Raw genomic sequence first — 23,854 nt, forward strand, 5'->3', positions numbered from 1 at the left:
AGCGTAGAGCCCAAGGTGGAGCTTGAACTCATGACCCTAAGATCAAGACCTATGCTGAGATTAAGAGTCAGATGCTTAAACCAAGTGGGCCACCCAGGTGCCCCAGGGTGGATCTCAGGACTTTTGTTTTCTTTGTCTTCTCTGGACCATGGATAAAGATACATACAGCCACAGTGGCTTTTGGCAGACCTATCACCACCCCAAGGGAAACCGGTATGAAAATGAAGATAAATTTTATACCACAGAAGACAAAACAAAAAGATGGGGAAAGAAAAACAAAACTCAGATTTTTAGTGACATCATTGGGCTACTCATTATTAATTCTGTGGGAGCTAATAAAATCTCATATTATTCAAGTGACATTGAATTGAATGTACCAAAAGCATGTCACACAGTAACTGTTTTTAGAATGCATGCATTGCTAGATATTAACATATACTATTGAAGAAATTACATCTTCAAGTTATACTATGAGGAATTTTTGTTACATATTTCTTGACAATATTTTAACTTTATTTCAAGTCAAGATTTGTATTTTTAGGGGAAAGATGATAAATTATGTCACTGTATCTATATTCACAGATTTACAAATATATTATTTTGCCTTTTTGATAACTTACTTCTTAAACTTGTCTAAAGAAAAAGATATGGAATAAAAAATCTCCCAAATTCTCTACTGGTATGATGATCTTATACTACAGTGAAGTTTATCTTCGTGAAAACAAGAAAAAAATACTATCTACATAAAACAGAGAATTAAATAACAACTAATTTTTCCTCCCAGTTCAATATCACTATCACACATCTATCAATAAGAAAGTTTTGTCTCACTAAAAAAAAAAAAAGGCAGCTTTATTTGGTCTTTTCATTAATGCCTCAGTAAACTGGATAAAGCTAAATCTTTAGAAGTAATAATTTATTCCTTATTCCACTAAAAATCTGCAAGTAAAGACTTCTGGTTTTTAGAGATCATAGCAATAAACTTTTTGGTTTTTATATATGTTTTTAATATTTAAGCCTGCTTAGCATATCTTTATGAATAAGAATATACTTGATAAAATAATTAGTATAGTTGCTCCAGGCACTAGAGAGAAAATATGTCCATATAAAAAAAGGAGAAAATTTGTAACAAATATAAGGCGAACAAAAAAGAGAATGTGAAGCTCTATTTCAGACCCCAAGGAAATAAAGTGCTAAGATCAGAATGCAAAAGCAACTCTTGTTCATTAGAGAATAATATGGTAAGATATTACTCCTTTTCAAAATGTATGAGTTGTAGAATAATTGAGCATAGTCGGCCATGCAGAATTATGTTTCATAAGAAAACAGGAAAGATATCTAAAAGAAATCTATAGCATAGTTAAGAAAAATCACAAAATTCACCATACACAGCAGGAAAGCTTTCATAGGGCCAAAGCTGAATATTTCAAAAGTTAGAGAAAAATGTTACCACTTGTGTATTGTGCTTAGCTACAAAGATATACACATACACATGGCTTATCTATATAAGCATATATATATGGTTTGTGTATCAAATCATAAATACATATTTGTATATATAAAACCATAGTTATAAATCCTTACACTGCTAGGCAGTGTTCTATTATGTATGTAGATAATTAGTGTTCTCGGGTGTACTTCCTCAGTGACCAAACTGATGTTTTGAAAGAGTAAACATACTGGGGCACCTGGGTGGCTCCGTTAGTTAAGCGTCTGACTCTTAGTTCGGCTCAGGTCATGATCTCACAGTTTGTGAGATCGAGGCCCGCATCGGACTCTGCACTGACAGCACAGAGCCTGCTTGGGATTCTCTCTCTCCCTCTCTCTCTGCCCCTCACCCCCACCTTTCAAATAAATAAATAAACTTTAAAAAAGAAAGATTAAACATATTAAAATATTTAGAAGGAACCAGTGGAAATGATGATGCTCTGGCGTGCCCCATCACTACACTCTTCATCTCTGATGGGCATCACAGAGATCACAATAAGTTTATTATAAACTACTGTATCCAGGAAGCAATGTTTATCATCACTACCAAGTGGGATCAGATATTAATAGGCCACAAATGGAGTTTTTCATTTAAGTAAATGATGAAATTTTAACTTTACAAATGTGTAAAGAACAGTGTGGCTTTTGTAGTTTAGTGTTTAACACAGCTGACTGATAAAAAGACTTTATCTTTTACATTCATGGAAAATTCCATATTTTCTAATTATAATTTTTGTCATTATGAGTTAGTTCAGTATTAAGAGCTACTTTTATATAAGCACAAACCTAGTCCCCTTCTTTAATGTTACAAAAAAGTGACAAAGCAATTAAAAATCTCTCCTTAGGCAAGAGAAGAAAAAGAATTAAGCTCTGTTTCTGAGGTGACAGGAACAAAAACAGTAAGTTGTGGTTTTAATTTTAGCTTCTGATCTACTGTATAGCTACAAGATTTCCACTGTGTCATTTTTTCACTGATTTTGATCCCATTCAATAATGTTTTTTATTTGTGGCCCTGTTATTCTTGTAATTACTCCATCAATTTGAAGAATAAATGGTATTTGTAGAGAGCTAAAATAACAGCTAGTAAGACAAGATAAATTAAGAGGAATGAGGAAATTTATGTGAGAATGAGCTTGATTTTACACACCTTATAGTTAATAAATTAAATTTTATATAGATAAGCTCATTTGTAGCAGTCAATTTTCTAATGTAGATGTCTTAATATTTTAAAGGACACAGACAAATGTATTGGTATAATCAGTTTATAAAGCCTCTCCTGATTATGAAATTTAAAGAAAAGATAAATGAATATTGGATTTGTGCAACAGAGTGGGAAATGGCCACTGACTTAACTTTATTAAAGAGGGTTATTTTATGAAATTTAATCCAAATATTATGTATCACCTTTCAAAAGTTGCAAACTGACTTCATTTCAAAGTTATAAACTGATCTGTATTTCACTTGCACAGATACACACACACACATTCTTAATATTTGTGAATAATTGTTTTTTTTTAATTTTTCTTTACATTTATTTATTTTTTGAGAGACAGAGAGAGACAGAGAGAGACAGAGCACAAGTGGGGGAGGGGCAGAGATAGAAGGAGACACGGAATCCGAAGCAGGTTCCAGGCTCTGATCTGTCAGCACACAGCCCGACGCACTTGGGGCTGGAACTCAGGAACTGTGAGATCATGACCTGAGCCGAAGTCATGACCCAACTGACTGAGCCACCCAGGCGCCCCAACATTGTTTTTGAATGCACATTTATCAGGCCAAAGTCTGACGAGTATAGTATCACACTTCTGAGACTATAAAGAAATAATTTATGTTACAATGTCATGAGAGGATTCTGAAGGAAATTTCAAAAGAGCTTCCAAAAACTATCTGGGCAATAGCAACATAATTGGCTTGCATGTGTCACCTGTAAAGGTGACTCCGTTGAAGGTACAGAATCTGTGTGGCCACTCTAAAAATATGTATCTCACTAGTTTGTAATTAGATCTTGGCATACAACCTAGTTTGAAGAAATTTTTATTTGTATAGTTCATAAATTTCTTTATACTCATTGAAATAAGATGTTTAAATATCTGAACATAAGATTCAACGAAGATAAATAAAAGCTTTCAATAGTTCCTGAAACAGGTGTCAGTGAGGCTGCCCTAGTAACTCAGATGCTACCATACATGCTCCTCTAGACTAACACACCCCATCAGAACACTCGGAGCTGAACGATTAGCAAGCAGACGCTCTATATTCAATAGCAGGACATATCCCCATAAGGAGAAATGCAGATGTGATGGAATATGCACCCCCTCCACAAAATAACACACAAAAAAGTAGTTATTTTAAGCGCTTGCTTTTTTGTGTGTGTGGCAGTTTAGAAGTTCCAATAAGAGAAATTAGGGATATTTGAAAAAAATAACTGGAAACAGCATAAAGAATAAAAATATTATAAACAGAATGATATGGGAATATAGGCTCAAATAGGCTCTATTGTAAAGAGAAAAGCCTCTATCATTTTGTAGCATTATAATATAAGTAAAATACTATCTAATATCTCATTCATTTTCTGAGTTATATTATCTATCTTTCTGATTTTTTCATACTGTACGTTATTCAAGATAGAAACCTATTATTCTCTTTAGAAACAGTTCTGAACAATGAGAATTTGTCACATTATGGAATTATAATTAATACAATTGTGTATACCTGTGGGGTAAAAATAACTTAGATTTGTTATACAGTTTCCAGACATTACAGGCATTTTTTTAATGTTTATTTATTTTTGAGAGAGACAGAATGTGAGCAGTGGAAGGGCAGAGAGAGAGAGGGAGACACAGAATCCGAAGCAGGCTCCCTGCAGGCTCTGATCTGTCAGCACAGAGTCCGATTCAGGGCTTAAACTCACGAACTGAGATCATGGCCTGAGTCAAAGTTGGACACTCAATGGAATGAATCACCCAGGCGCCCCAACAACCATTTAATACATAGTATCATTCAGTAGTAGTATCTTCTAGGGACCTACACTGATAGATCATGTATAGATTTTCTTAAAATAAGAATTATTCTTAATTAATAATTCACACATTCATAACTAATAGGAACCTGCAACATCCCCACTTACTTTATTATTTCTTCTCCTACTGAATTTTGAGGAGTAGCAGATCTCCTAACAAAAACATTAAAATTATTTAATTTAAAGAAATTAAAGAATGTATTTGAAAGAGTTACTATCCAATTATGCTGTGAATCTGATTTGAAAGAAGAATATGAGTCGGATTAAGATATCAAAAATAGCATGTGGGAACATATAAAAGTTTAATTCAGGTAAAATTTGGGACCACATAAAAGATAGCATTTCATTGATAATTTAAGCAGTATGAAGAAATACCAGGAAAGAAATATAAAATAAAGGACCATAAAATGAGTCTGAGGTTAGGAAAGATTATTCTAGATAAATTCTGTTAACAGAAGAAGATAAGAGTAGAGAAAATTATTAACCATATATGAAATAAATGTATTCTGACTAACAGTTTTAAACAAAAGATATATTTTGATAAATACTACTGAAAAAGGCACATAAACAGATAATAAATATTCATTTAAGAAAAACTGGGGCGCCTGGGTGGCGCAGTCGGTTAAGCGTCCGACTTCAGCCAGGTCACGATCTCCCGGTCCGGGAGTTCGAGCCCCGCGTCAGGCTCTGGGCTGATGGCTCAGAGCCTGGAGCCAGTTTCTGATTCTGTGTCTCCCTCTCTCTCTGACCCTCCCCCATTCATGCTCTGTCTCTCTCTGTCCCAAAAATAAATAAACGTTGAAAAAAAAAATAAAAAAAAAAAAAAAGAAAAAGAACGGCTGAAAAAACTTGTGGTAAATGGTACCAAAAAGGACTAAAATAATCATAATCCACTTCCCATTTTCCTAATAAAATCAAGTTTTTAGAAATCTCATAATAAATACTTTGTCAAAAGTTTTAATACAACTATATAATAATACTCTTTTTATTATATACATCGATAAAATTAAAAGGAAAACATTTAATTCCCGCTGGCAGTTTTTATATAGGAGTGCCTGCTTTCCTAAACAACAAATTTTTTTCAGTGTAACCTGTATGTGAAATTATTTGGTTAAAATATTCCTTAAGAGTACATTTGTTCTATTCTAAAAGTCTGTGTTAAAATCACTAGAAAAACATCTGCTCATATCTGAAGACAAAAATATTTTTAAACCATAATTTAAACTCTATGATGTTCATATCACTCTAAAATAAATATTTGGAGAAAAAACATTCAGTTGCAATTACCAAAAGACCTTCTTAGTAGGTAAATTATCAAAATAACTTTAGAATAATGAAATTACACCAAGAAATAGTTCTATTATACTTAAATATCATTTACATTAGGCTAAAATTAATCTTCATCATACAAAATTAATAATTCTTTTTGCAATGGCACCAAAATTGTTTGGCAGGAAAAAGAGCAAGGTGTGGGAAGTAAGGAAGAGGAATTAGGGTGGGCTAGGAAAGCATAGATGCTAGTGAGGACTTATACAAAGAGAAAACTAACGCTGACAAACACAGTCTCTGGGCAACCCTGTAAACACTAATGCCTCAAGTAGGGCAAAAAGAAGTCAGAAACTAGGAAAAAGACTCATATCAGCAGAGGAGTCATATCAACAGATGAGTCTGCTATTGAGTCATGTGATTAGGTTGCTCCTAAAAAGAGGCTACGCAATACTGACCAGACTGGGAGACAATGATAGGGAGTTCTTATCCAAATCAGACTGAAAACGAATGATCATATGAAAATGGAATAACTGAGAGTTTATCTAATTTTGTGATTCCATTCTTTTTTTTTTAATTTTTTTTAACGTTTATTTATTTATTTTTGAGACAGAGAGAAACAGAGCATGAACAGGGGAGGGTCAGAGAGAGGGAGACACAGAATCTGAAACAGGCTCCAGTCTCTGAGCTGTCAGCACAGAGCCCGACGTGGGGCTCGAACTCACGGACTGTGAGATCATGACCTGAGCCGAAGTCGGCCACTTAACCGACTGAGCCACCCAGGCGCCCCCATTCTTACGAGAAGTATAATCATAAAGAGTATCATACAATACAGTATCCTCGGGGTTTATCAAAGGTATTTGTTAGATGTCTATTCCATTTCCTTCCATTGAATTTTTGATCTTCTGATTTTACTCTTAAAGGTAAAAATGCCCACCCAGCCACTTTTGGAGGAAGGTAGAAATCAGGAAGTCTCATACTAGTTGAAATAAATTCTGTCTATGAATCAAAATGGCCCTACCTTGTACCTAAGTTCCAATAATTGGGCTAGCTCCCCCGCCACCTTCCTATAAAACTAAGTTGCCTTTTGTCCATTGGTTTCAGTGACCGTTTTCTGCTCTTGTCTCTCAGGCCCAACTGCTTTCCTCAGTTACTTGCCTAAGAAGGAATCTAGTGCGGCAGTCTGGTTTTCCTCTTCTGACCAGTCTCTAACCCCTGCATCTCAGGACATTGACTCCTTTTTCCTGATACTGCTGATTGGCTAGCCTGGGCCTTTTATTTATTGCTAATCACAAGAGCTGTGCTGCCTACTTTATCCCTACAAATGTGCCTGGTCTTTAGGCTCCTGGTGTTTCTCTTTGATCCATCCCATTGTCCTGGAACCAAGTTGGAAACACAATGCCTTCTCTACCATTAGTATTCTTCACAGTAGTTACTCTGAAGTACTATAGTTACATAGAAGTTACTATGAAGGAGTAACTACTTCAAACCTGAGCCTGTGCTTGATTAATACTGATTAACTGGATGACCAGCAGAGTTATGATGCCAGATTTCAGTATCATTAATTTATAACTGTAAAAATTTGGTTTTAAATAAAGTGAGTGTTTGAGGCAACAATGTGGTTTTTACCCTTAAACTTAAATGAATAACATGTTCAGTGCCAGTTATATATTTGATAATGCACTATTCTATCAGGAAAGATCATATTTCTGAAAGTACTTTTTTATCATTTTCCTCTTTTTTTATTCTCATTTTATTATTTTTCTGCATTTTATCATTTTAGTTTTTCTCCTCATTTTATTATTTTTTGACATTTTTCTTAATATTTTTATTTTCTCATTTTCCTTATTCTTTTTTATTTAGTATTTATTTTTGGGAAAGCACAAGTGGGAGAGGGGCAAAGAGAGGGGGACAGGGGATCTTGAGGGTGCTCTATGCTGACAGGCTCACAGCAGTGAGCCCAATATGGGGCTTGGACTCAGGAACCATGAGATCATGACCTGAGCTGAAGTCGGGCGCTCAACCAACTGAACCACCCAGGTGCCCTCCATTTTCCTTATTCTTTAATGTTGATATGATATTTTACATTATGTTTCCATCTGTGACAGTTCATTTTCAATTCTTTTTCTTTGAATTTAAAGCTTATAACTAACATCATTTAATCTGGGGTGGTATAATGGGTCCAAGAAACTAAAAAAACGTCAATAAATAAAACTGTGCTAGTTTCCTGGTTGAAATCTGAGAAAAAATACACTTCAAAGGGTGAAGGGACTATTGTTAACAGCATTAAATTACATAGAAATAATCTTAGCAACAAAAGGAACTTTACCTGCTGACGTTGGCTCTTCTTCATCTGATGCTATGATAAGAGGAAAAAAGTCGAGGACAGGGAGAGGGTGGGGTGGGGTGAGGTTGGGGAGAGAGAGAGAGAGAGAGAGAGAGAGAGAGAGAGAGAGAGATTGAAATTGAACATAAATATACTTTGCATTTTCAAACAAAGACTACAAGCTCCTGATTTGTAATTTTGTGAATACATTAGAAATCTGTCATGAGATAACTGGATAATGACAAGTTAATGAGCGTTTACATTAAAGGAACATTTATACACTTTTATCTCCTAAGATACATATTTATTAGAAAAGACCACTCAGTTGTCTGAACTTGCTTTCCCTTCCTTTCTGCAAATAAGACTGACTTTATTTAGTTTGATTGGAAATTATAATTATCATAAATAATATTATTTGAAAATATAAATTGAAAATAACATGAATATCCCACCATCACCACTTTGTGGGAATTTTCTATTAGCAAAGAGAAATTAAAATGCATTACAATTTTGCTCCATGAAGTAGAAGTTATAAATAAGATAGGGGTTACATACAAACACACTGAACTCACAGGTACCACATGCTTCAAAATTCAGAAGCAGTGATTCACACACAAGAACCGGCATTGTGAAGGGTGACCCTGTGTGGTTTGACACACGTGTTCTACAGCCCAGACAAGGATAAACATGGATATTATAAAAGGAGGGGCCAGAGTATGAAAATACAGTTTTATGCTAAAGCAGTGGCTCACAACCGCGAATCTATATTAGAAAGTCAAACTCTGGGCCCCGCCTCAAACCAATGAAGTCAGAACCTCTTTCAATGGTACCACCTCGTGGCCAGGTTTGAGACATCGCTAAATCACACTGATATAAGGTAACATGAACCATAACTCAAAGTGTGAATCATTCTGATTCCTGTTTTAAAAGGGAGGAATTTTTAAGAGCAGACTCCAAGGGTAAGAACCTACTACTACACGTATGTGGAGGATGGAGCACAGTGGTTGCAAGAGTGAAAACAAGAGTTTATCTGCAACTGTTTCACAAGTTTGCCTAGAATCCACCCCTTCACCGTCACACCAACAGACACACTGTTAGGAGGTATTTCTGCTCTGTGCACAAGTTCAGTTCACTCTGAATATTACCGTTGAATTATATGACACCAGCCAGTGCTATTTCAATTGATTCATGAAGTTTTAACATAAAAATTTACTCTACTGAATTGCTTATAAAGGAGCTTTGTTCCCAGGTGATTCGTTAATCAAGGTATCACTGTGTAACCAGGGAGCAGTTTCCACTCTTTTCCGTTAAGTTTCCATCTGCACAGAGTACACCTTAGACAAGGTTACTTTGTGTCCTGACAGTATTTTCCTCTCACTGTTTGGCTTGTCTCCTTGGCACATAAAGGAACAGAGAGAGCAAACCGAGTTGGCATGCATGGGGTGGAGAACGTAAATATTTAAAAAGCCGTTTGTTGCTTTATTATGTCCAAAATCTAACATAACATGTTCAAAGAGGAAAACTGTCAGTGGCTTCCAGGAATTCCCTTTTAGGAAAATACCATAAAGTCTTGTAGAAGTGCTGACTTATATGGTCATTGTTGGTATAAGTCTGGAGATTCAAAGTGGGGAACTAAAAGCACTCAAGGCTGGCCACTTTATGTGTGTGAACTCTATAAAGCTATGATGACATGAAAATGACTCATATTTGATAGATGAAGATCCAGAGGTTCAGAGTGACTGAGCAATTAGTCTAAGGTCAATTTGAATTTGAGGTCATATCAGTGTGGCTTTCAAACCAAACTCTGTCCACTATGCCTGTCTCCCAAGGTGTTGATTGAGTATCCACTAAGAGAGAGAGGGAAAAGGGGGAAAAGGGTCATGGAATGAAGACTGGCTACATATCTGATAATCTTACTCAGAAAGAAGTATAAGGGAGAAAAAAGCTGGATGAAGGGACTGGGAAACTTCTTTGTGTCTCTTACAACCCAGGGATAGATGCAGGAGGTGAGATCCCAAGCATGCAGTTAAAATATCCTAAGCATGTGATGCCTAAGGAAGAGAGATTAGAAATGCTAAGATTTTATCCCTCCATTATAGATGGATAAGCAAGACATTTTAGGAAAGAACTAGCCAGCACTGAAGCAAAGACAATTCCAAATTTATAGAAGACATGGCAATTAGAATGTCTTAAAACCAAAGCCTCTGGGCTAAGCAGTGCACTAAGCTCCACGTAAGCTTGTAATACCTAAAAACATCTTTGTAACAGATTAACCATGTTAGAGTCAGCAGATACACAAGTCTGCCTTGAATTCTATTTCTATGCAATATCTCCATAACAGTGGTTCCTCATAATATAAAGATGTCACTAACCAACACTTCTACTATATTAAAACACACACATACACACACACACAGGTGCATACAAAAGGGTTAGTATTAGTATCAATTCACTGTCATAGTTCTCTCTGGCAAAGATGTTTTGTGTGTAGGCATCCAGACAAAACATGGTGAACTAGTAATGGGAGGCAGCTAGAGCTCCAAAAGTACAAATAATTCTCAAAGTGGACATTAGTGGCTTAATTAGTGAGATTCAGATGAAATGATTACCACAGAAGATAATGTCATGCTACCCAAGTTATTTTTCACTTGTCCTATTTGCTTCTTAGAATTCATGAAATCAGCAAATCAAAAAAATACATATGTCTTTGTCACATGCAATTCCTTTAACCCTGGAAATTAAAAACACATGCACCAAGCAAAACAAAAGTAAACAAGTAACTCTGTATTGCTCTGCCTGGCACAATGCAGAAGGATGTACGAAAATTATGGTGACAGTGGAAAAAAGAGACACTAAAAATATGTATCTGATGTAGAGAACTTAGCTGTGTGATCTTCTCATTGCCCATAAAAGGATCACCTTGGGTGTTCCTTAAAATGTTCCAGATCTACTGAATTTGAATTTGGGTGTTAGTTCAGGTTTCTGCATTTTTAAAATGTATTTCTTTAATGTTTATTTATTTTTGAGAGAGACAGAGAGAGAGAGAGAGAGACAGAGAGACAGAGCGTGAGTGGGGGAGGGGCAGAGAGAGGGAGACACAGAATGTGAAGCAGGCTCCAGGCTCTGAGCTGTCAGTATAGAGCATGACGCGAGGCTCAAACTCACTACTAACCACAAGATCATGACCTGAGCCAGTCAGACCCTTAACCGACTGAGCCAACCAGGCGCCCCTCAAGTTTCTGCATTTTTAAAAAGTGCAGCAGGTGACTACTATAAACACTAAATGTTGAAATGATGGCTCTACCCATCAAAGTTTGCTGCAGTAGGAAAGAGCCATGGGTTCAGTTGTCGGAACTGAAGCAGTAAATTAGCAGGCTTATAGGAAACCCTTTGCAATGTGTACTAGGGTTGTTTCATCAGCTTTCAATGCTCTTTCTCTTGTATCATCTTCAGATTTATTTGGGTATCTACATCAATTCTTTGGGGGAAGAGGACTTCTCCTGTGGATTTAGAGGGGAAGTTTGTATGTCATAACTAAGTAAACCTTTTCCATTTTCCTGGCCACCATTATTCGCCTAGGTAAGTATATGACCCATTTGGGGATAATGATGTGTAAGGTCAAGTTTGTATGTGTTTGGGTGAGGTGAGGCTCTTGGAAGGGAGGCTTCCTCAATCTTCTGGGAAAGCATCTGGAAATAACCCTCTCTCCCTCTTTCCTTTAGATACAGACAGGAAATCTATGGCCCCAAAAGTAAGCAGGCAGACATTTTGCAACCATAATGGGAGTCAGCCTTATAAAGAAGCCAATCCTGCTCAAAGGCAGAATGGAAAAATAGAATGAAATTTACTGATGATATGGTTCAGGCACTAAATCATATCCTTACCCAAATCTGGACTTGCAGTTCTGAGGAAAAATACTTCTAATTTATTGTTTATCTAGTTTTAGTTGAGTTCTCTCTATTTGCAACTAAGTGGCATTCTGCACAACTGTAACCTGTTCTGTTGTTCCCATTTAAAATACATTAGAAGAGATAAGGAATTAACTACCTCTGAGGCAGTGAGAGGGAAAGTACATACAGTCTTGGGCGGTGCTTTCAGAGGGCAGCTGGGCTCTCAGCACCAAATGGTTCCACAGAGCTCACCACCCCATGTTTTGATATGATAAACCTACTCTAATTTTGAAGTTGGTCTCTGTTTTTTTTTCAGGATGGTTTGGCAGTGTACATGCTCATGAACTGGATTAGTACTTAGGAGAAGAAGGCAACCTGTGTACTTCCTTCTTTCCTCCCTTCTTCCCTCCTTTTCTCCTTTGTTCCACAGGACCCAATGTCAAGGACAATAACTACCCAAACCCGACAGGCTGTGTATTACCCTGATACACATATGATATCAAAACACACATACTTCTTCACTGGATAGGCTTTAGTCTCTCTACATGGTATCAACATTCTTTTTTTTTTTTTTTTTAAATTTTTTTTTTCAACGTTTATTTATTTTTGGGACAGAGAGAGACAGAGCATGAACGGGGGAGGGGCAGAGAGAGAGGGAGACACAGAATCGGAAACAGGCTCCAGGCTCCGAGCCATCAGCCCAGAGCCTGACGCGGGGCTCGAACTCACGGACCGCGAGATCGTGACCTGGCTGAAGTCGGACGCTTAACCGACTGCGCCACCCAGGCGCCCCGGTATCAACATTCTTATATCTCCTGTTTTTTGTTGGCCTTATCCTTGAGTGTCATTAATTAATTAATTAATTAATTTAGAGAGACAGAGTGGGAGCAGGGGAGGAGCAGAGAGAGAGGGAGATGAAGAATCTGAAGCAGGCTCCAGGCTCTGAGCTGTCAGCACAGAGCCCGAGGCAGGGCTTGAACTCACAGACCAAGAGATCATGGCTTAAGCCAAAGTAGGACGCTTAACTGACTGAGCCACCCAGGCGTCCCTTATCTTTGGGTGTTTTAAGTAAACTTTTATAGCATGGAATTTCCATCCATTCAAAAATAATTCTTTTTTAAATTTAATTAATTAATTAATTTAATAAATTTCTTTTTTTTCTTTTTTTTTTATTTTGAGAGAGGGTGAGCAAGCATGAGAGATGCGCAGCAAGGGAGGGAAGAGTTCCAAGCAGTCTCTACACCATCAGCACAGAGTTTAATGTGGGGCTTGATCTCACAAACGACGAAATCATGACCTGAGCCGAAACCAAGAATTAGATACTTAACCAACTGAGCCACCCAGGTGCCCCCAGAAACAATTCTATACTCAGTGTGGCTCAACCCTCAAATACAAATAGCCCATTATGAAAGAAATAAAATACAATTCTTAGCATATTATAATCTATTTTGTATATGGATATTACTTAATTCATATTGATTTATGGATCATTTTGTTTGCTATATTATAAATCTCATTAATTATGTACAAATATGTTCTTCAAGCTTGCAATTATCACTGTAATTCATTATTTCCATAATCAAAGAAATAAGAAATATATATTCTTACACTCTGACAATGTTTTAGATTCTATTCAACTGCACTGATGTAAAAATAACAACTATATTTATGTATGATTATTCATGCTTGCTCAGATGTTTAATGCTATAAATGTGAATGTGTGTGTGTATGCGTGATTATTAATGCAAAGAAGAGTAATTATCATTTCAAATCTATGAACTCAATCATTTAAATAGGTTGTAGAGTTGTTTCTGGAAGTATTCAGAGATGTTTTCAGAGATAGGTTTTGGTTTCTATGTTTTTTCTTTTATTCTTTATTTATTATTACTATTTTATTTATTTATTTATTTATTATTTTTTTAAATTTATTTTTTTGCCTATGGCCCAATGAGAACACGCCTCAGGACTTACAGGTTGCCATTATCAACTTTTGTGTGAAAATACGAAGAGGAATGTTATTCTCTCCTGGCCAAAAACTTCAGACAGCAAATGATTTGGTTGTTTCTACACTCTCAGAACTGCAGAATATTTCAGTCACAATGAGAAACAACAGACAATGTGTTTGTGTTTGCATTGAAAGTGTCCAGAGAATTACAAAGTCTTCTCTATTCTATCAGTCTTTCACGTGCAATTTGATTTCGATGTTAAATTTGGAGAACGGCATCTATTGAGTATAGTTAATAATATAGAGTACATAGAAGTATGTATACATGCAGTTAGTATGTAAGTATATATTTATATGTTTATTAGTCTCTTCCATTAGACTAGGAGTTTCATGAGGTCAGGGATGTGACTGTTTTGCTTACCATTAAACTGTAGTTTTCAAATAGTGTCTACAATGTTGTAAGTTCAAGAAATATTTGTCAAAAGAAAGAAAACATGGATAAATATTTAATATACTCCTCTATGTTGCTCAATAAAATTCAGATGTTTCATTAAGCTGCATTACTAGACTTACCAAAGAGAAAGCCTTACATCTTCATTTGTGTTTTAGTTATATAGATCTATATATACTAACTTATATAGCTATATATAGTTATATAAATCAGATTTACTTTCTCGGGGCAGGAGAGAAAAAGAATAATAATTAAAAAGACAATGGTTACTGTAATGACCATCTGATCATCTCATGAAAAAACAAATGTGTGATTTTAAACTAACTCAAAAAAGCATCAAACTACAGCTTATTAATTAAATAGATTCATTAAAATAGCATCACGAAATGCACTTTCTATGTTTAGTAGTAATATAGCTCACATGGGTTTCACAAGCTACTTATACAGTGTATCATGTTAATAGCAATTAGCAGTGCATTTGCAATTTTCTCATTTTAGAAAGAGGTACAAATGGGAAAAATAATAAAAAAATGAATGGAAGCTTTAGTTTCATTTTTTTACCACTGAGTTAAAAAAATACACAATTTATAAAACTAAACCAGAGTATTGGGAAACTGGGAAGTAATATGACTCATCTCCCAATGTGTACTAAAGAGACATTGGGGACATAATTAGGATACATGGTCCTACTTAAAGGAAGTACTAAAGATCTTTAGGTGATTCGACATTACAAAGGAATATAATTCACTATCTCCTGTATCTATTCAATTGTCCTCAAATATCCTTTGTTTATTCCATTTGTCCTCCCTCCCTAACCAAATTCATCTCATCCCTGTAGACTCAATTCACATCTCACCATCTTAATTCTTTAGTATTTACTTTAGTCTCCATATCTGTGTAGTTGTCCCCTTTCACGCTTCACTGACTTTTAAACTATAACCTAAAGCTGGCTTGAAACAAAATGGCAATATTTTACAGTCTTGTTCGCAAGCTGGACATTATCTACTACACTTCTTTTAGGCCAACAGTTATGTTTTAATTTTGTATAGTGCACATAATTGGTACTGAGTAAATATTTTTGGAAAGCTATCTAAGTTTAGAGATGAGAAACTTAAGTCCAGTAAGTGAATATAACAGCTGTTTTTACAGTATTCTGAGTCACGTAAAGTAAGGGTTGGTAATTAAATCTAAGGTATCCTAAGAAAATTCATGGATAAATGGAAAGAAGAAACTTGAAAGGGATCAAGTAGATTAGCAGTTAATATGTATATGATTGCTCAGATTTATCAACTTCCAATAAAATTAATTCATAACGTTTTTGAAAGTTTAATATAGGAGAGAGAAAATAATTCTGCAATGAGAATGCTCTGTAATGTGACTAGGAAAGCCATGCAGTGAAGGTTACCTGCACATCATATGTGACATTCAGATGGTCACAGCACCCATACTATTTTGCTTCACAGCAACTGACAGAAAGAAGCTGAAACCATCAGGCTCATGTTCTATGGATTTCTGCTTTATTTATGTGTGGGAAACTGCTCACTTCAACCTCAAGTCATTTCCATAAGTCTGGACAAATGCGCTAATCCAAAAAGCAAATCTGTTAAAACCAAAAGAACAAAAAACTAAAAGGTCCCGGATAGACCAGCAATATTGACACAAATCTTAGGGACAGCATCCACTTAAGGAAACCACAGAATCATTGCACATAAAATGTTAATGTCAGAAGAGATTTTCTGATTAGGGGGTTGGCAAAAAAACAAAACAGAACAAAACAAACAAAAAAAACCTTGTCCAAATGGGTTAAGGTTTGAATTAGGAATTAGAAGTATATTTATTAAATCATCTAAATTACCAATTAAAAACTCACCATAAACTGAATTTTTAAGCAAAATTCATATACATATGAATACATATATTTATTTATAATATAAATAAAAAGAGGATTATACAACACGTGCTGTTCTACAACTTGCTTTTTACACTAGTATTTGCACGTAGTTTTCTATGTCAATATATTCAGTGACTATAGACAGTATTTAATAATGTTTTACTTTAAGGATATATCATAATTTATTTAACTCTACTGAATGATATTTCAATGGATTAAGGGGTATCTCTCTCACAAATAATATTGCAATGAATAATCAGACTCCATTTGAATAGTGATAGAAACATGAAACAAAATAAATGACCACATTTCATTAAATAAATAGGAGCTCATAATACTATGCACAATATAAAATACTCACTTTTTATAAATAAGGCTTTTAAATAATCCTTTTTTATGCCATCACCCTATCTACAGTGACATGCTTCTTAAATATATTGGATAATATGATATTTGTGCCTTTTTTTAAATTGTTAATGTTTATTTTTTTGGGAAAGAGAGACAGAGTGTGGGTGGGGAGGGGCAGGAAGAGGGAGGCACAGAATGTGAAGCAGGCTCCAGGCTCTAAGCTATCAGCACAGAGCCTGACGTGGGGCTAGAACTCAGACTGTGAGGTCATGACCTGAGGTGAAGTTGGAGGCTTAATTGACAGAGCCACAGAAGGCCCCAGATATTTGTGCCTTCTTCCTGTGAGAGTTACTCTCACAATAGAGTTACCATTAATGATGACCACGTAGATCTTTCAGTGTCCCTTGTCAAAGTAGTACAAGGCAGAGAGACAAAGAAATGGCTGAGCTCTGTGCTTGGACAGATTCAGCCTTAGGGTTGAACGTTGAGTATTATAGTCTTATATTAAGTAATATAAAACCTCAATGTTTTCAGAAAAATAAATGGTGGCCATTTGAAGACAGAAAACTACTTTATTATGTTACAAAATCCTGGCATACGATTTGCCTTTGTGTGTGCACAAGAAAATATTTAATATGTTACATCTATTTCAAAAATGACATTTTACCACTTTAGAAATTTGTGAAACCTTTTAACAAAATATCATTCCTTTTTCACTGCCTATATTACAAAGAGGAATTCAGAAATTTTATGATGGCTTTGAAATGAGTTCTCAAAATATAGTTCCACATACTTGGCTTAATTAAAATATCTTTTGAAAAGATATCAAAAGATGAAGGCGGGGGAACAGTGGGCAGGTCTAATTTGAAGAGAGCTCAGATATCTCTGGCAGATTTATGTTTCTCTTTGGCCTAGGGGAATTATTGTTTTCATGTAGTGTGAACTCATCCCAAGGACACTAACTTTAAGAGATAAAGCACGGCTTCGGCTTGGCTATATAGAACTCAACTAACCTATGTGCCACTGACATTCTGTAGTCAGTTAATGACTGCTTAAGAGGACTGTGTTTCCTCTTGCCTGTTACAAAAGAAGGTAAAATTAAATGCTTTCTTTTCAGAATCATTAGGACCTTCTTTAAAGAAAAAGGGTCAGCATATCGCATTCAGGCATTAATCAAATGACATTGACAATGTGATTTCCCTATCTGCAAAACTGGTCTCCCTAGGCCAAATTTTTCCTTAATTGAAATGTCTTTAAATAACTCAACTGAGAAAAAAAGTCGACAGGTCTAACTTTAAGAAAAGGAAATTGAATAAAGGTACAGGGCTATTTAGGGAGGGCCCAAGCCCCACTCTTCCTATCTTTGAGGTTATTTTCAAGTTGTGAATGCATACTATTAATTTTTACTCTACCAAATGGAAAAAAAAAAAAACCAAAAACAGCCAAGGAGATAGGCTATTCAGCAGACAAAATATATGCAACTTTGAAAAAACAAAATTTTACATCCAAACCAAACTAAAAAGTCACTTAGTCAAAGCTGCCAACTAAAAATCTAACTATTCCTTCAAAACTTCCAGTGGCAGGGAATTTATAACCTCACAAAGAAATATGTCACATCGCTCTCCCAGAGCTAGCCTCTGGGAAACAATGGAATAATGTGGCACTTTCTCTGACATAACAGCCATTCAAATATCTGAAGACAGCTATCATATCCCCCATAATTCTCTTCTTAACTGAGATAAACGTCGCTACTTAATTTCATATATCATGGCCTACACCATGGTCATCATTTTTTTTAACCTTCTTCTGATAAATTCAGATTTGTCAAGGTATTTTGAAATACAGCAACAAGAATTAGATCTCCAGATGACATCTGACTAGGACAAAATACAATGGCCTTATTACCTGCCTTCTTTAGGCTGCTATGTTACAACTAATAACACAACATTGTATTAGCTACTAAAAGAGTAAAGAATTAATTTCCTGTCCCTTCTTCTTTCAGCCCCACCTTATACCAATTACCAGAATACTAGGGACTACTAATCTTATCTTCTTCCTGTGTGAGAGAAAGACTGGGCAGGAAAAAAAAAAAAGGCAGGGGGCAGGAAGACATAAAATAAAGGGAGTCATATTTCAGGAAGGGGTCAAGGGAGAATATGACTGGCTTAGCATCAATGTTAAATGTATTTTAGCAATAGGAAAAAAATTACAAAATTTTGAATTAGACTTAAAGGTATTCTTCCAATCTCTTATTTCTTTCTAGCAAAGAATCTCATTTGCATGTATTTCATATATAGTTGATTAAGTCCACAGCCAAGAAAACCAAACACTTGTCTTTATTGAAATAGTTTCCTTAGTATCTGGCACTAGGTATCCATCCAGATGAATATAAATATTTTGTGGTTTCTCACTGTGGTTGCTCACATATCAGCTGACATTTATAGTCACAGAAGTACTCTTCTGGAAACTGTCTTTAGACCTTTATAGTGTTTCCTCCAGCAATTAATTTCTGGTGATAAATTCTAGGTTAGAAATTAGCACTAATTTCAGTAAATAAGCTACACTCAGCATTTTCCAAATCAACTATATATCAGACCCAGTCTAACTGAAAACAATCACAATAATTAATGAAATGAAAAAAAAAAAAGACCTTGGAGGTAGAATAAAATGTAATAGTAAAAAGTAGTACAATTTAATCCATAAAAGAAAAGCCTGAGGTAGTAGGTAAAAATTACCTTAAATACTGTTAAGTAAAGTGTTTTGTGTTGGGGTGTGTGTGTGTGTGTGTGTGTGTGTGTGTGTGTGTGTATATATATATATATATATATATATATATATATATATACTTCTTGTATGTTTCAATAATATATTATCAAAAGAGACCATAGAATCATATTCCTGGCATAATTTTGTTAATAACTTTGAAAACTATATAATGAGAATAGTTTGAGAGGATGTCTAGAGGTCCTACATAATAATATAGGTCCGAACGGCCTTCTTGGTCTGGCTCCCAAACATCCCTAAAATCACCAAATAATCTGGGCAACAACTAATTCTAATTCTTCCAAAATGTTCTCAAGTTTCTCATCTTTGTGTTTATCATCTTGCATTTTGCTTAAAATGTCCTCATCTAATAACATTGCTAATGAACTACACTTCCATACCAGCCCATTTTATTTTTTTATTTAAAAAATTTTTTTTTCAACATTTATTTATTTTTGGGACAGAGAGAGACAGAGCATGAACGGGGGAGGGGCAGAGAGAGAGGGAGATACAGAATCAGAAACAGGCTCCAGGCTCTGAGCCACCAGCCCAGAGCCCGACACGGGGCTCAAACTCACGGACCGCGAGATCGTGAGCTGGCTGAAGTCGGATGCTTAACCAACTGCGCCACCCAGGCGCCCCATACCAGCCCATTGTAAAAGCTATTTTAGCTGTCAAATCTGATCCCTGGGACTCAAAGTAACCTTTCCTTCTCTTGATATCTATTGCACTTCGTCCTCATCTTATGATGATTATTTACTGCATTATGTAATAGCTACTGGTGTGTGTGTTTTATAATCCTTTCCCAAACATAAGTATCTCGAGAGTAAGTTCTTTAGGGGTCACAGACAAAGGGGAGATTAGCCTCGGGAGGTCAGGAAGAGCTTTTAAAAGATGCTCAATTATATTTGTTAAATGAAAGATACTAGTGGTTTTTTCTACTCTGTGATTCAATCTTTATGCAAAGCCACAAAGAGCTTACTGTTGATCTATCACATCTAAGAACCTAATATTAATATGGTACCATAAATTTCATCTTGGTATTTATTATGTCCTTACAGATTCCTATTTTGTACTCTTATAAAGAAAAATCAATTCATAAGTTATTTGCTGTGAGCATAAGGAAAGCTATAGTCCTAAAAGGCTGATTCCTAATTATGCAAGCATTACTTACATTACTCATAATTTTCAAATAATAAAACATCGGGTTCTCTTTTTCCCATTCCAAGTGAGGTGATTTGTCAAATTATATCTTGAAGGAAAGAAATTTTTGAAAAATTAAAAGCTGACAGGTAAATTGCCACCAGTTTGCATATTCAAGCACAAGCAGAAAAAAAATCCTGACATAAAAATAATAGATCAGGATTTATTGGACATTTAAATAATGTTATTAATGACTAAAATGATGGAAGAATATTCAGGAACTTAGAAGTCTGATTTCTGCATATAGCTTCTGAAATGTCTATATATATATTTATTTATTTTATAACTCCTCGTATACCTCTTCTTATAAGCTAGGCACTGTTCCAAGACCCTTCCATATATTAACTCATATAATTTGAACAAAACCCCTTCGAAGTTCGTCCTATTATTACCCCAATTTTACAGATAAGAAACTAAGGTATCGAGAGGTTAAGCAACTTGCCCAAAGTAACAGAGATAGTAAATAGAAAAGCCAGGACTGAATTCAGTTTTTAACCACTGTAGCATGATGCAATCCTTTAAAGAATGTGTTCCTACAACATTCCAAGGAAGCATGCTCAGCATGTGACAAACACTGTAAGTAAAGGTACTATTATTGTTGTTGTTGTTGTTATTGTTATTATTATTACATCTCCAGTTTCTCTCATTGTTCAAAGCATCCATCCCCATATGTATAACAGGCACAGTTTAATTTGAATGTAGAGGACTGTGGAGAGTCCATGGGACAAAACTTCAGGTTTAACACCTGTTCTGCCTGCCGTTGAGGAGAAATCTATGACCTTGGTAGAGTCATTACATTTATCACATTATCACTTTCCTATTTAACACTGAGAATGGTATTAGCTCAACTGTTTATTTCAAGGTTATAACAAGAATAATATGTATATTAGCATTTTAATGAATAGAGTATTCTAAAAATAAAAGACATTATTAAAAGGAAGAGGATGAAGAAAAAAAATGTCCTTGGCATTATGGTGATTGGTAAACTGCATAAAAAGACTATCTGCCCACCCCCTTCAATGTTCATGATGTGATGGCCTAATAGCTAGCATGCCTGGTTGGGAGGTGAGCCTTAGCACAGAAGTTTGGGGTCAGGACATCATTGTGAAGAATAATATAGCTTGACTTCCATAATTGAATAATTAATAGATGCTGACCTTAAAGGTCAGAGCATGTTCTATGATGCACCTTGATTTATCCATTTCCTGGGGCAGCCAAAGCCTTTGATTGAAAGAGAGCTTAAATGACACAACTGACGTCTATCTTGTTGAAAATGTTTGTGGCTACTACGTCAGTGAGTAACAGTAATAAGTCCTATACCCAATTGCTCTCTATGATTTGGATAAAGCACTTGGCTTCTGATTTCTCAATTAAAATCTTACCAGATAAAGACATTATGGAGATTTACAACATGCCCTGAAAAGAAGTTGCCAATTCTTATTTGAAATTTGCTGTCTTTTCCAAGGGTTAGTTCTTAAGAAAATATCCTAAGACTTGCTCTATCTTTTGCTGAGATAGAAACAAAATTGTGTCCTCCCTATTTTATTTCCCAAACCTTGATTAAAATAAAATAAAGAGAACAATAAATATTGATTGTTTTCCATTTTAAATCATAATTTGGTGAGTTTTATACTTTAAAAGGAAAAATTTAATATATTCTGAAAAGGATTCTGCCCAAATTCTCACTCATTATATGACTCATTTAAAAATTATGTGTTGTCACTGTATTTTAAATAATATGCATTATAGAATCTGCCTCCACATGAATACTTTGATTTAGACCAACTGCCTTAAAGTACAAAGTTACCTTCAAGTGTCACCCAACATTCCTATGGCTTCAGGGACTGTGGCCAAATAAATCTTCACAAACAATGACATCTACTTGAAGCTCCTTAAGAAAAGATTTCATGCCTTCTATTTCTTCTAGTAACCACTATGCTTTACTCTAGTAATCCCTCACAACAAATATCATGATTTTAGCACACAGTAGGCCTCAGTAAGATTTAGGAGTAGTTAGCTTATCTAATTTACCAGTATTAAATACTACAGGATTTCTAGTAGTTCTAAGAAATAAATTTCAACCTATCGAGACACTTCTTTGCAATGAATATTTAATGCTTCATTTCTTACTCTTCCTTCTATCTTCAGCTAATGGTAAGAGGGCAGATGAGAGCAAACACTCTACCATTCAGCCAATAGACTTTTTGTTTCCATTAGAGTAATATTAATCATTTCCCCACTTCCTACCTTTATCTAACCCTGTTTGGCTTTTTCTAATCCTGTTATCTTAAGTTAGCTCTGTACTCTACAAGCTCTAGAGCCATTATTTAAGACTTTTGTGCCTATACCCTCTCTTACTGGTCTGAATTTTAGAGAACAGCTCTTTCCTCATAGCTTTTGTCAACCAAATTGGATATTAAGATGTGTTTATAGTGGTTCCTTTTAAAATAATTGGTAGCCTTACATAATAATTGTTAAAGTGGAAAATGAAAGGGAATGCAGTCTTTATATGTTATTTTAAAACTATATTTGATGAGATAATCTCTTTGTTCTCCAAGTATATTTTTCTCCTCTTATATTTTATATATGTAAATATAACTTATATCTTATATTTTCTCCTCTACTTTCCTCTACAAATCAAATGATCCCAAATCTTCATTATTATGATTAAGTAGATATAAGCCCACTAAGTTTTCTTTTCATTATAAATCCATCATGATAAAGCGTTTAGCCTTTCCTACACAATCTTACAATATTAAAATTTTTCTTAAATAACTCCTCCGAACCAAGTTAGTCTCCTTAACTAACTAACTTAGTTAAGTTAGTCTCCTTAACTAAGAATTTAGTCTAAGGAGACAATGGTGAATGTTCACAAAATTTAAGACGGTTTATCAATAGAGCCAATGTTTATAATAGAGCCAATTTGCATACAGCTTAAACATCAAAAAATACAGGCTGGTTGAATAAATGATGGTAAATGATGGTATGTTAACCAGATATTTTGTACAATGTCAGGGAATAATTTTTAAAGAAATGGAAAGATATTACATCCTAAGTGAAAAAAAAACCACAAAAGTGATCACTAAAGAATATGAACTATCTATGGATAGTATAAGTTTTATGCATCTATATGTATACACATAAACATGCATGTGCATAGTTGTATAACAGGAGTCAAGTTAAATTGCTATCATTCTTTACAAGGCTGTATATGGCTATAGAAACATGTAGGTAAATGATAGAAAAAAAGAATAAGAGTGTATA

General features: G+C 35.0%; 1 protein-coding gene across 2 annotated transcripts in view; it reads right to left on the reverse strand.

Annotated features, from left to right (window-relative positions):
• The window catches only part of EDIL3 (EGF like repeats and discoidin domains 3), a 422,774-nt gene that overhangs the window by 265,035 nt on the left and 133,885 nt on the right, over positions 1 to 23,854 (reverse strand). Inside the window, exon 3 of one of the 2 annotated variants that reach the window (XM_047877267.1) lies at positions 8,103 to 8,132. The exons of the other annotated variant lie outside the window; for it this stretch is intronic. Coding sequence (XP_047733223.1) covers positions 8,103 to 8,132 — 30 coding nt within the window. The remainder of the gene's footprint in view (positions 1 to 8,102; positions 8,133 to 23,854) is intronic. 2 annotated transcript variants of the gene reach the window in all.

Source organism: Prionailurus viverrinus, chromosome A1, assembly GCF_022837055.1.
Source record: "Prionailurus viverrinus isolate Anna chromosome A1, UM_Priviv_1.0, whole genome shotgun sequence".
Taxonomy (NCBI): Eukaryota; Metazoa; Chordata; class Mammalia; order Carnivora; family Felidae; genus Prionailurus; species Prionailurus viverrinus.